The sequence below is a fragment of the Leuciscus leuciscus genome (genome assembly GCF_965113295.1).
Source record: "Leuciscus leuciscus genome assembly, chromosome: 20".
Taxonomy (NCBI): domain Eukaryota; kingdom Metazoa; phylum Chordata; class Actinopteri; order Cypriniformes; family Leuciscidae; genus Leuciscus; species Leuciscus leuciscus.
Window position 1 is genome coordinate 26,965,480 of NC_138744.1, and position 12,430 is coordinate 26,977,909.

General features: G+C 42.6%; 1 protein-coding gene across 8 annotated transcripts in view; it reads left to right on the plus strand.

Annotated features, from left to right (window-relative positions):
• Positions 1 to 12,430, plus strand: part of cobl (cordon-bleu WH2 repeat protein) — a 129,283-nt gene that overhangs the window by 54,674 nt on the left and 62,179 nt on the right. For all 8 annotated transcript variants that reach the window (XM_082150240.1, XM_082150245.1, XM_082150243.1 and 5 more), the window contains one exon: positions 1,551 to 1,721. In XM_082150240.1, the coding sequence (XP_082006366.1) occupies positions 1,551 to 1,721 (171 nt within the window). The remainder of the gene's footprint in view (positions 1 to 1,550; positions 1,722 to 12,430) is intronic.

Consider the following 12,430-nt stretch of genomic DNA (forward strand, 5'->3'; position numbering starts at 1 on the left):
CTAGTGAGAAACATTCACATTTCTCTGTTATTAACGGATCAAACAGCGCTGACGTGGAAACCAGGAAGAAACATCGTGCCATGAATGAACTGGCCGGTGTCCACAGATCTGCAACATTCACCGTGGAATGGATTTGCTGTAGTAACACTAACTGCAAGGTATGGAAGTTTGTCAGGAATAGTGGGCTATAATGCTTTCAAGTAACATTACGTCTGTTTTATTTTGACATTATGAAAATTAATTCAAGGAAATTTCTCTGGCATTTATTTCTTTTTGCTGTAGCCTATGGAAAACGTACCGAACCGAACCGTACCGAACCATGACACAAGTGTATCGTATCGAACCGAACCGTGAATTTTGTGAACCGTTACACCCCTAATATATATATATATACATATATATACACAGTATAAAAAAATTACTCTGTCAATGTTTCAAAGTATTTTTTTTGTACTGAAGTATCTTTTATTTGCTGTTATGTCACAATATTACAGTCAAACCTGAACATGCCGTTATTTGTTGTGTATGTGTGTGGTGTGTTTTCATTTGTTCTCCATTGTGGATGTGTTAAGTGTCACTCATTCATTTCTGTGTGTTTTCTGCATTGTAGGTTTTTTATTTTATTTTGTCTCACCCATTTATCTCTGTTTGTGATTTTGTGGGGTTTGGGGTGGGAGTGGGAGTGGGAGTGGGGGTGGCAGAAGGGGTAGTTCGCCCAGGGCACTATAAAAAGCTAGAACCGCCACTGGTCTGCAATGTTTTAAGATACATTTATAAAATAAAAAGTGATATCAAAATTGTATCTTTTGATTATGTAATATGAGCTAAAACGTGTACTAGTAATATGTATAACCAAAAATTCCATAGTCCATTCAAAACTATTAAAAACCATTTTTTTTAATGAAAACTCTAATTTCAGTTATGAAATTCAGGAATTTAATTGGAATTTAAATTGATTCTTAGTTCAGTTCAGCACACTGCCTTTGTCACATAGTGGAATAGGAGAATGAATTTCAAAATGACAAAATTACGCTGTTTTTTTGCTTCTAGAAATTCACTAGTGTAAAACTTAATCAGAAGATGTCAGCAGGTGTTGTAGTTTAGTTTATTTCTTGAGTCCCTCCCTGTTAACCGTCTTATCAGCACAGCTGTTTAATGGTGTGTAAACGTGGGGTCAGGGCCAGGGTAAAGCCCTCAGAACTCAGCCACACTCCAGGAGCAGGTCGTGACATTTCCAGCCCAAATGTTATTGATTTGCTGTCCTCTGTTAAACTGCTGCCCTTTTAAATTCAGGATGCACTGGCTACAACACAATTCAGGATCCACTGCCTACAACAATACCTCATTTCTCTGTACAATGCACCTTCAATATGTATACACCTGTATATTTATACACTAAATATGTATATTTGCACGAAGCTAGTCTCTACTTTCTCTACTTTACACTTATATTTATAGACTTATTGCTATTTTCATGTATGTTTTTTAAACATGTTCTTAAATGTGTATTTGTATAGCTCTTAAAGTGTCTCTCTTTATTTTATGCTCAGGGTATGTCAGTGGTGGGTAGTGGCCCATGTGTGGAGACCCGTCCCAGCACTCTTGGTCAGTCTCAGTCTGTGATGAACATCTCCAAGATGTCCCCTAAAGTGGAATTAAAGAAACGCAGAGCTCCAGCACCCCCATCAGCTTCCACACAGACTTTACCTCTGGCATCACAGGTTTGAGCAATGACACACACACCAATCATAACCACTGACAAATATTCTCAGTCTAAATAATAATTCCTTGGAGTAGCTGTCATTTAGGTCTTTAGGGTTTTGCCTAAAAGCTCTTGTGCACTGTACAAACCTGTGAATGTATTCTCTGCTCTGTTAATATTGTAGCTTACAGGGATGTAAAACTTACCATACATAAGCAGTTACACAGTTTAACTGATTGCTATGAATGCAAAACCACATTGAAATTGAACCACAATAACCAAATCAAGATGAATCACAAAGAAGCTGTCACATTACAAACTTTGAATTGCAGCAAAACAAATTAAATGAAAATCTGAAAAAATGTATTGGTGTAATGCTGGCGAACTCAGAGATGAGGGAGAGCAGGAGAGCAGGATTTGGTTCTTTCATATTAAAGATATGAAAGAACCAAAATAAACAAAGGAACAGACACTAGGGAATTCCAGGAACAAATAATCGAAACAGAACTGAGCTCACCAACAAAACAAGACCTGGCAATGAACACAGGAAAAACGCCTCGGTTACGACTGTAACCTCGGTTCCCTGAAGAGGGAACGAGCGTTGCGTCGAAATTGACGCTATGGGGAACGCTTTGCGTGATGACGTCTTGAAGCACATGTAAAATCAGTCCAATGGTGTGGCGGAACGTCAGAGGCGGGTGACGTCACGTACCAGGAAGCTATAAAAGCCAGCCCGAAACAGAAAACGAAAGCTTCGTAGAGTCTGAAGTCGTGCTGACAGGCATGAAGGAGATATGGCAAGGCGACGCAACGCTCGTTCCCTCTTCAGGGAACCGAGGTTACAGTCGTAACCGAGGCGTTCCCTTTCAAGGGAACTTGCGTTGCGTCGAAATTTACGCTATGGGGAACGTCTATACCAACGCCACCATAGCTACAAATGTCTGTCCTGTGTGAAATCAAGTGAGCAGCACTAGGAAGACAAAACCTGAGACCCTGGAGTAGAGTCTAGGTCTAAAGAGTAGCACCTGACGAAGGTGTGCGGTGAGGACCAGCCTGCCGCATCACAAACGTCCTGCAAAGATACTCCTGATATAAGGGCCTTAGAGGCCGCCATACTCCTAGTGCGACCGGACAGCCCAAGGAGAAGGCTGCCCAGCCGCCTCATAAGCAAGTGAGATAGTCTCAACCACCCACTTGCTCATTCTTTGCTTAGACACTGGACCTCCCTTGTTAGGGGACCCAAAGCATACAAACAATTGATCACTTTTACGCCACAGGGCAGCTCTGTGGACATACGCGTCTAACGCCCGAACAGGGCAAAGCAAATTATTCGCCTCCTGGTCCGATTTCGAAAGGGAGGAGGACAGAAGGCCTCCAAGTGCCATGAGGGAAACGAGATACCAAAGGGTCTTTCCCCACAGACATTCCACCCAAAGGACTGTGGTAAGCACCTACAGCCGCCACATAAACCTTTAAAGTGGACGGGGTCAGACCTGCAGTGAACCGGTCCTGCAGGAACTCCAGAACTGTACCAATTGGGCAGTTGACTGGATCCAACCGACGGTCACTACACAAAGAAGTGAATACTCTCCAGTTCAGGGCATAAAGTTTCCTCGTGGACGGAGCTCTGGACTGTAGAATGGTCTCAACAACCTCAGTTGAGAGACCTGACTCTATGAGCTGGGCCCCCTCAGAGGCCAAGCCCACAGGTTCCACAGTTCCGGTTGGGGGTGAAAAATCGAGCCCCCCTGCTTGGGACAGAAGGTCCCTCCTGACAGGAAGCTCCAGAGGAGGCCCGTCGAGAAGGGACACAAGATCGGGAAACCATACTCTGCCCGGCCAGCGCGGGGCTATAAGAAGCAGGCAAACCCGGTCCCTGCGAACTCTCTCCAGAACTCCCGGGAGCAGAGCAACTGAGGGAAAGGCGTACAGACGTAGCCTCGGCCACGTCTGTACCATAGCATCCAGTCCCAGAGGAGCTGGATGCGTGAGGGAGAACCAAAGTGGACAGTGAGACGTCTCTCGAGACGCAAACAGATCCACTTATGCTTGGCCAAACTCCCTCCATATCAGCTCCACCACCTCGGGGGTGGAGCCTCCATTCCCCGGGCCTCGGCCCCTGTCTCGACAGAGTGTCTGCTCCTATATTCTGGACCCCGGGGATGTAGGCTGCCCTGAGTGACAGCAACTTCCCCTGGGACCACAAGAGGATATGGCGTGCCAGATTGGATAATGGGCGTGAGCGCAAACCCCCTTGGTGGTTGATATAGGCGACTACCGACGTGTTGTCCGTATGCACTAACACATGGTGTCCCCTGAGACCTGTGATAAAGCTCCTCAGAGCCCGGAAGACAGCTAACATCTCTAGGCGATAGATATGCCAGGAACGATGATGGTCTTCCCACAGACCTTGAGATGAGCGACCCTCTAGGATCGCTCCCCAACCCGTGAGGGAAGCATCCGTCGTTAGCAGTTTGCGACGACAAGGAGCTCCCAGCACTGGGCCCTGGGACAGGAACCAAGGTTTCTTCCACATAACCAAGGCACGTAGGCATCGCCGCGTGACCTTGATTGTGCGAAATGGGTTGCCCCTCGGGGAAACCCCCTGGTCCTGAGCCACCACTGCAGGGGCCTCATGTGCAGCAGTCCAAAAGGTATCACGTTGGAAGCTGCTGCCATGAGACCCAACAGTCTCTGGAACTGTTTGACAGTGAGTAACTGGCCTAGCTTTACACTTTTCACAGCCGCCAGGATGGAATCTATGCGTGGCGGTGACAGGCGCGCCTGCATCGACACTGAATCCCAAACCACGCCTAAAAAAGTGTTTTTTTCCTTTTTCCACGGTCTGCAGGACCCAACGAGAAACATTTGACAGTAGCTTCCACGCTGTCAAAGATTCTACTAGAGGTACCAGCCTCTCGAGACTGGTTTCTGGATTGTGTTGCTGTTGAGTAGTCGGTTCGGCGCCCTGTAACGGCGCACCGGCAGGGAACGACTGAACAGACTGCTCTAACACCCTCCTCAGAGGGGGCGGGCATCCCGAGGCCACTACGTTTCCGGGTGGTCCTTGAGATATGTGCTCGCCGGAGACCGCTGCGCCCTGAAACACCGGAGGCGGCAGGGTTGGCAGACCGGTCCCCTGAGGGCACCAAAGAGAGACGGGCACCGTATTTTTCTCCTGCTGTTGAGTAGTCGGTTCGTCGCCCTGTAACGGCGCACCGGCAGGGAACGACTGAACAGACTGCTCTAACACCCTCCTCAGAGGGGGCGGGCATCCCGAGGCCACTACGTTTCCGGGTGGTCCTTGAGATATGTGCTCGCCGGAGACCGCTGTGCCCTGAAACACCGGAGGCGGCAGGGTTGGCAGACCGGTCCCCTGAGGGCACCGAAGAGAGACGGGCACCGTAAAAAGAGGTGTTGGCCGCTCTACTTCGGGGGGGACTACCCTCATTTGTCCTGAGCCCTCAGACATCAGGACTTTTTCCCATCAGCCTTCTTGGCGGTAATAACGGTCCGCAGATCCTTGAGATATGTGCTCGCCAGAGACCGCTGCGCCCTGAAACACCGGAGGCGGCAGGGTTGGCAGACCGGTCCCCTGAGGGCACCGAAGAGAGACGGGCACCGTAAAAAGAGGTGTTGGCCGCTCTACTTCGGGGGGGACTACCCTCATTTGTCCTGAGCCCTCAGACATCAGGACTTTTTCCCATCAGCCTTCTTGGCGGTAATAACGGTCCGCAGATCCGTTTTACCCCTCGAAGACTGCTGGGTTTGAGAGCGCCCTCCGTTTCCCCAAGATTTTTGTGGGGGAGCACGGGAGGAAACGCTCTGTTTCTGAGTGGCACGGTGCTCAGCGCTCTTTTTAGATGAGTGAGGCTGCTCCCGCTCAGCAGCCTCAATGAAAGAACGGCGGGGGAGAAGTTTCTGAAGTGCAGCTGCCTGTTTTGAAGCTTCTTGAGATTTAGCTACAGCACTATTAACTGCATCTCCAAATAAACCTTCAGTGGAAACCGGTGCATCTAAAAGAACATGTTTCTCTTTGTCCTTTATATCACTTAAGTTGAGCCACAGATGCCTCTCAGTGGCCACCAGGGCTGCCATAGAACGGCCGATGGATTTAGCCGTCTCCTTCGTGGCCCTGAGAGACAAATCTGTGGCTCTACGCAATTCAGACACAGTTTCGGAACCAATACCCCCGCCCTCTTCAGAATCACCCAATAATTCAGCCTGGTACGCTTGCATTAGTGACATTGTGTGTAAACACGCTGCAGCTTGGCCGGCGGCGGCATAAGCCTTATGAACCAGGGAAGATGTGAATTTTACTGGCTTGGATGGTAGTGCAGGAGCCTTCAGAGAAGATGCCGTTGCTGGAGAGAGATAGCTCGCGAGCGTCTCTTCCACCCTCGGCATCTCCCCATAACCATGCTCTTTATAATTGTGAATGGAAGAATAGTGTGATGTTTGTGCAGTATACACTCTATATGACACTGGTTTCCCCCACGATCTCGACACCTCGGTGTGGAGATCGGGGAAAAACGGAAGGCTTCTGCGCTGAGGCTGTGCACGAGATGGCAGGAAACGCTCATCGAGTTGCTTTTCGAACGAGCGCCCTGCCGATCCTCTGGCCACTCAACAGATAATCGCTCGACAGCTCTCGTAACAACATCGAGCAATTCTTCAAACGCATGAGACTGATGTGGCGAATCCTCAGACTCAGCGTCAATACTAACAACGTCCAACTCCTCAGAGCTGGACAATTGCAGTATTGGTGCCTCCATCGAGGGGGAAGAAACCGCAACGCGTGCTTCCACACCCTGATGAGAGGCACTGGATCTATCAGAAAGAGGCTGAGGTAAGGCAGAGCCCGTCTCAACATCCACTGATAGATCCATTTGCGAACCCCAGGTCTGTGATCGACGCCGTGCCTCGGCAGCGGCGGGACCAGAGCCCTGGGGAACGCGATCCTGGTTAAATAAAGCCAGGCGGGATCTGAGCGTACGCATAGGAAGCGCATCGCAATGCTCACAGCCAGCACCCTCGAGTGCTGACTGTGCATGCTCTTCACCCAAACAGACAACACAAAGAGTGTGAGTGTCCCCACTCGTTAAATAACGCGGGCAGGGGTGAACACACACTCTAAACTGCTGCTGCTTACTCGCCATACTGAATATATAAATATAATAATATAATATAGACAGACAACACCAAATAACAGGGACAGATTTCACACAGAGCGCAACTGAAGACTCAGAAAGCTTTCGTTTTCTGTTTCGGGCTGGCTTTTATAGCTTCCTGGTACGTGACGTCACCCGCCTCTGACGTTCCACCACACCATTGGACTGATTTTACATGTGCTTCAAGACGTCATCACGCAAAGCGTTCCCCATAGCGTCAATTTCGACGCAACGCGAGTTCCCTTCAAAGGGAACTGAGGTTTATATATACACAGGTTATAGACTAACAAGGCACACCTGGACACAATCAGGGAACTAATCATAAAGGAAAATACATAAAATGGTTAGAAAATATGGCACAGGAAACCTTAAAAGAACAGGCCAGAATGTAACCTAAAAGTATAAATAATAAAACACAAGATACACAAAACCGGGAAAACATAACAATAGGACTGTGTAACAGTTGATAGGCCCCATTAACTTCCATAGTATGGAAACAAATACTCACCAAAAATACTGTTTGGTTATCGACATTTTTCAAAATATCTTCTTTTGTGTTCAGCTTGAGGGTGAGTAAATGATTTTCATTTTTCATTTCATTTCAATAGTAGAGCGTTGGCGCTTGCAACGCCAAGGTCATTGGTTCGATTCCCAGGAAAAGCAAGAACTGATAAGAATGTAAATGTGTACCTTGAAATGCAATGTAAGTCGCATTGGATAAAAGCGTCTGCCAAATGCATAAATGTAAATCTAAAAGTGGCACATCATTGAAAGTTCTAGAGTGTTTGGGAATCCATGACATAATCAAAACAAAAATTACAATATTAATCTACTGACTTGTAGTCATTAAGTACAAGTATGAACAATATATCTGAAGTTTCATCTCTCTACGGACACACTGAAGCTTGAGTCACCATTGTCTGGTGTATTTTTTATATAAGTCGGCAGACTTTTTACATTGAATGCAAGAACAATGCAAATGAAAAAATAAATCAAAAATAAAACATACATGTCAAACGTTATTTATTGTACAACGTTATCAAACGTACAAAGTAAACAGTCTGCAATAAAATAAGAACAAATAATCAGACTACAAGCAATAGCACAAATTAAATAAACAGTGCTTTTCAGGTTTTTCAGGTAGATCCAACAGGAGTTAGATATAGACTAGGTACAGAAATTGAATGTAGTAATCAAATGTAAAACAACACTGCATAGTCTTTACTGTATACATTTAGATATCCTTATTACAAAAGTTATTCAGTCAACAGCAGTGGGTTATTGTTTTGTTTTTTGCAGTGTCTTTTGTTTTTTGATGAACATTAAAAACAGACATCTGCAGGAATACTTTTGTCTCTTTAAGTCATCAGTCATCCAATATACTGATACTGTTAAGGCCCGTACACACCGGGACGAATATCGGCGCGCGTTATTCGCCAGCGTTTTTCAACGCGTTTTTTGTGTTCACACCCAAGCGATTTTCGCTGACGATGAGCCGAGTGAACATGCAAATTCATTCCCTGACATTAGATGGTGCTTAACCCTCTGAGGTCTGAGCTGTTTTCTGGGCCTGGAGGTGTTCTGACATGCTCTGACATTTGTGTTTTTTTCTGTTACTAGTGACATTTTCATGGCTAAAGTCTAATTAAACTGTATTCAGCACAAACTCTGCTACAATAATATATCAGCAGCATGTATGTAAAAGTTTGTAGTTTTGAGATAATGACATTTATGCGTGGTTTGTGAAAATACAAAAAAAAATTGTCACTGAAATAAGGCCATGAAACCCATACTGATTATTTCTTCACAAGACTTTTGAAAATTGTATGACGTAGCCTAGAATATTTGCTCCAAACCTATGTGAAAATCACCCTGACTGCTCATTCAGATAAGACAATATATTGATTTAAAATTTCTAAGACGTGTTTTGTGTGACAAAGCCATATTCGAAGAGGCGTGATCATCTCATGAATATGTAAGCTTTTAACACCTGAGAAAGACAAAGACACTCCCCTAACTGCCCTATTAGGAGCGATCAGGCCCTGTCATTCAGAGCAACCTTGCACAAAGAATGAGGAGATTTAAAAAAGAATGGCTTTTAGATTGTTTGGATTTATTTACAACACAACACAATCCAAAAATACAAATAACAAAAGAGCACATTGAAAAACAATGATCCAAAGACAGAGACCTTTGTGCCATTCCTAAAAACATACCTTTCATTTCCAAGGTGTTTGATTTTCACTTTACCATGTTCATGTACAGAGACTCATGTGAATGTTGAAGTCAGCAGGACTCAGTTGCATCTGGTCCCTGAAAGAAAAGAAAAAAGTGAACATACTGGTATCAAGAGAAACTAGGCCTGCACGATTTTGGGAATACATTTTAGATTTTTCTGGTTAAAATTGCTTTTTAAAATTCACAGAATACACACACACACACACACACACACACACACACACAAATGTTTCCAACAATATATAATATAAAGAACACCATATTTGTTGTGCCTTGTAGGCATAAGCTATGTGCAGTACTGCATAAAATAATTTTATTTTACAAAGCAGCCTATAAATCTTTCAAAAGATTTCAGTAACAATGCTAGAGAAAAATATATTGATTATCTTATGTTACTTCAAATGTTTCCATTCGTTATGATGATATGAAATGAGATAATAGTAAAAACATAAAGCCTAATGTTTGGTGCATTTTTCCTTTCAAACGCAATCGCGCTCCAAAATATGATACATTCAAACCCACAGCGCGCTCCAAAATATGATACATTCAAACGCCATCGCGCTCCAAAATATTAAACATTATGGTTATACATATCTATGTTTGAGCAGATATCCACAAACAGTATTTAACAGTAAACACGGGTCTAAATAGTATAATATTCACCATATATCTAGCAACAGTTCAACTGCAATGTGAAGTTTATGCAACAATACCATAAACTAATAAGTAAGAATTTCTTACCTTACATCTTTCTTGTCTTCAAATCACGTTCTTCTTCTTCTGCTGTAAATCCAATGTAAGCTCACAGCGCGTCTTCCAAACTCGTTGAAAAGCAGAGACTTGTGAAGTGTTTTGGTGTTTTGTGTTTGAGGTAACGAGGGCGTTCACGTCCCATGTGGAGATTTGCATGTGAATCTCTTTTGCGCGAGTGGGCGTGGCCGAATTAAAAGTAATTAGCAAGCGTTTGAGATACTGGACATCCTGTTGGTTTTATACAAATGACTTAAACAGAGAATATTATGGAGCTTATAATATGACAAAATGATTTGAATTTGAATTGTGTAAATTTGAATTATTTGCAAGTGTAATCTAACTAAATTGAATTTTAGGTGGTAGTTTAAATAGTTCTGAATTTGATTTGTTTTAAACGAATATTGAACGTTTGAAATTTAACAAATTGAAATGTTTTTATGGCTGAATTTTATAGACATGTATTTTCAAACAGCTAGTTTTTTTGTTCTGAATTCGTATAGTGCAAATATTCAGTTTAAAAAAATACAGATTCAAGTTTTCAAGATGAAGAAATTCGGAACTTCAAATTCAGTTTTCTAAAATTCAAGTTCAAAAATTCAAGTTCAACAATTCAGATCTTACAGAAAGTAGGTCACAGGTCATCCACAGGGAAGAGTAAAGGATCTCAGATAAGTCGAACAGAGCATTTTGGCTGCACTGCAGTAGTTTTCTGCCGCAAACGCGGTGGTGGTTCAAGAGAATCCGTGTATCTTTCGTTCAGTCGTTTTTTTATTTCATATTAAGAGTAGAAAAATGAGAAAACAGCTTGAGTATTAGATTTCTTCTAATATTCTAGTAATAATAGTCCGCTGCAGCAGTTGCACGGAGCTTACAAAACGCGTGTATTGCAACTATAGGCTACATTTAATTTCTCATCAAACAACTAGACTAACGAATGGCTCGGCACAACAGAAGAGCCTAGACAGGGCTTTCTCTCTGTGTAGACCAGCAGTTGGTCTGAATTTGCCTATTTTCCCGACTGTATAGGCTAAGTCACGTTTTATCATGAAACACGCTGTGATTTATTCCAAAGTGACTCAGGCATATATAATGCATTTAATGTTAAATAATCTAAATGTTGACTTTCAAAAGTAGGCGCGCCAAGAAGGCTAGTCTCTGTATTTTGGTTCATTTTTGGTGAGCGCCAGAAAGATCTAAAGAGACCGAGACGCGCTAAAGCAGCGCATCATGTTGTTTTATTTATTTTTCAATGGCATGATATTTTGTAGTCATTTTGAATGTACACAAATAAAAATATACATTTTACTGTTTCGGATGATGTCATATTATCTGTATGACTAAATAACAAAGTATTAAGTTATTTCCCAGCAGTGGAACAAATCCAAGTGCGCTCTCACACAACATAGTATATCAGTTGCTTCATATCGCAGACTGTTCATTATCAAAATGAAACACAGTCACCAAACATATAAAAAGTTATTCTGCATAATTTAATTGGTCTGTTGTACAATATAAAGGGCAAGCTGTGCCACACACAGTCCTACTCCAAACATTTCCCTTGCTGTGAAGACGCTGATTTAGCCTATAGGCCTACGTGTATTTTGGGACTCGACTGAAGTATGAAGCCTTCTTTATATTAATAGTTAGCATCCACATGTTACATTGCAATGAAAACATTGCGATTTAAATAAATTTGTTTAGGCTTGGCGTTTATAAAGGGCACAATATAGGCTATTTTTATAGTCTGTAGCCTATATATTATTTTATTATAGCCTAGCCTACATACTTATTTTTCATTCTTGTTGTTTTTTGCATTCATTTGTCATAAGGGAAAGTAAAATAGGCAACACATAGCCTACATGTTAATAGTGTTTATCATGTAAATGCTGTATTTTATTTACAGGTCTTTTACACTATTGCTGAATAGGCTAATATAAAAAAAAATACAAATAATTATGACGCCTTTCTCTCTCAACATGATCCGGTGTGACTTGCACTCATGTGCATGCGACTTATTTTCTGGCAAATACGGTCAGTTAAAAAATGTTGCTGTATTATTACAAAATGCATAGAGTGGAGACCATTTGGGCAAAAAAAAACATATTGTGTTCATTACCCCCACCCACATTTGGGCTTAATCACTGTTATTATTAGGAAATGTATTTAGGTGTAGACAAAATCAGTTATGTTTATTTATAAATATGAACGTATACCTCGCATTTCCCGGACACTAGCCGTTAGTCTACTTCTTTGGCCTATTTTTTTTAGCTGGCCAGTTCTCAAAATCTGTGCGGAAAAGCTGCGGAGCGAGGAGAGAACGCACAATGGCTTTGCTTTGGAAGTTTTTTTTTTTTTTTTTTTAAGTTTAGTTGCCAGAGAAAATAACACACCGTTTTGTTTAACATCAATTGATACTCAATATTAATTAAATAAATAAATATAATGTCAGAGAATGCACAAAGCGTATCCTTTTGAGATGTAAATTATAATACATTTTAATAAAACACACAAGGCCTACATCATAAAACTCAGAAGATTATGTATTTTAATATATTATATTATAATA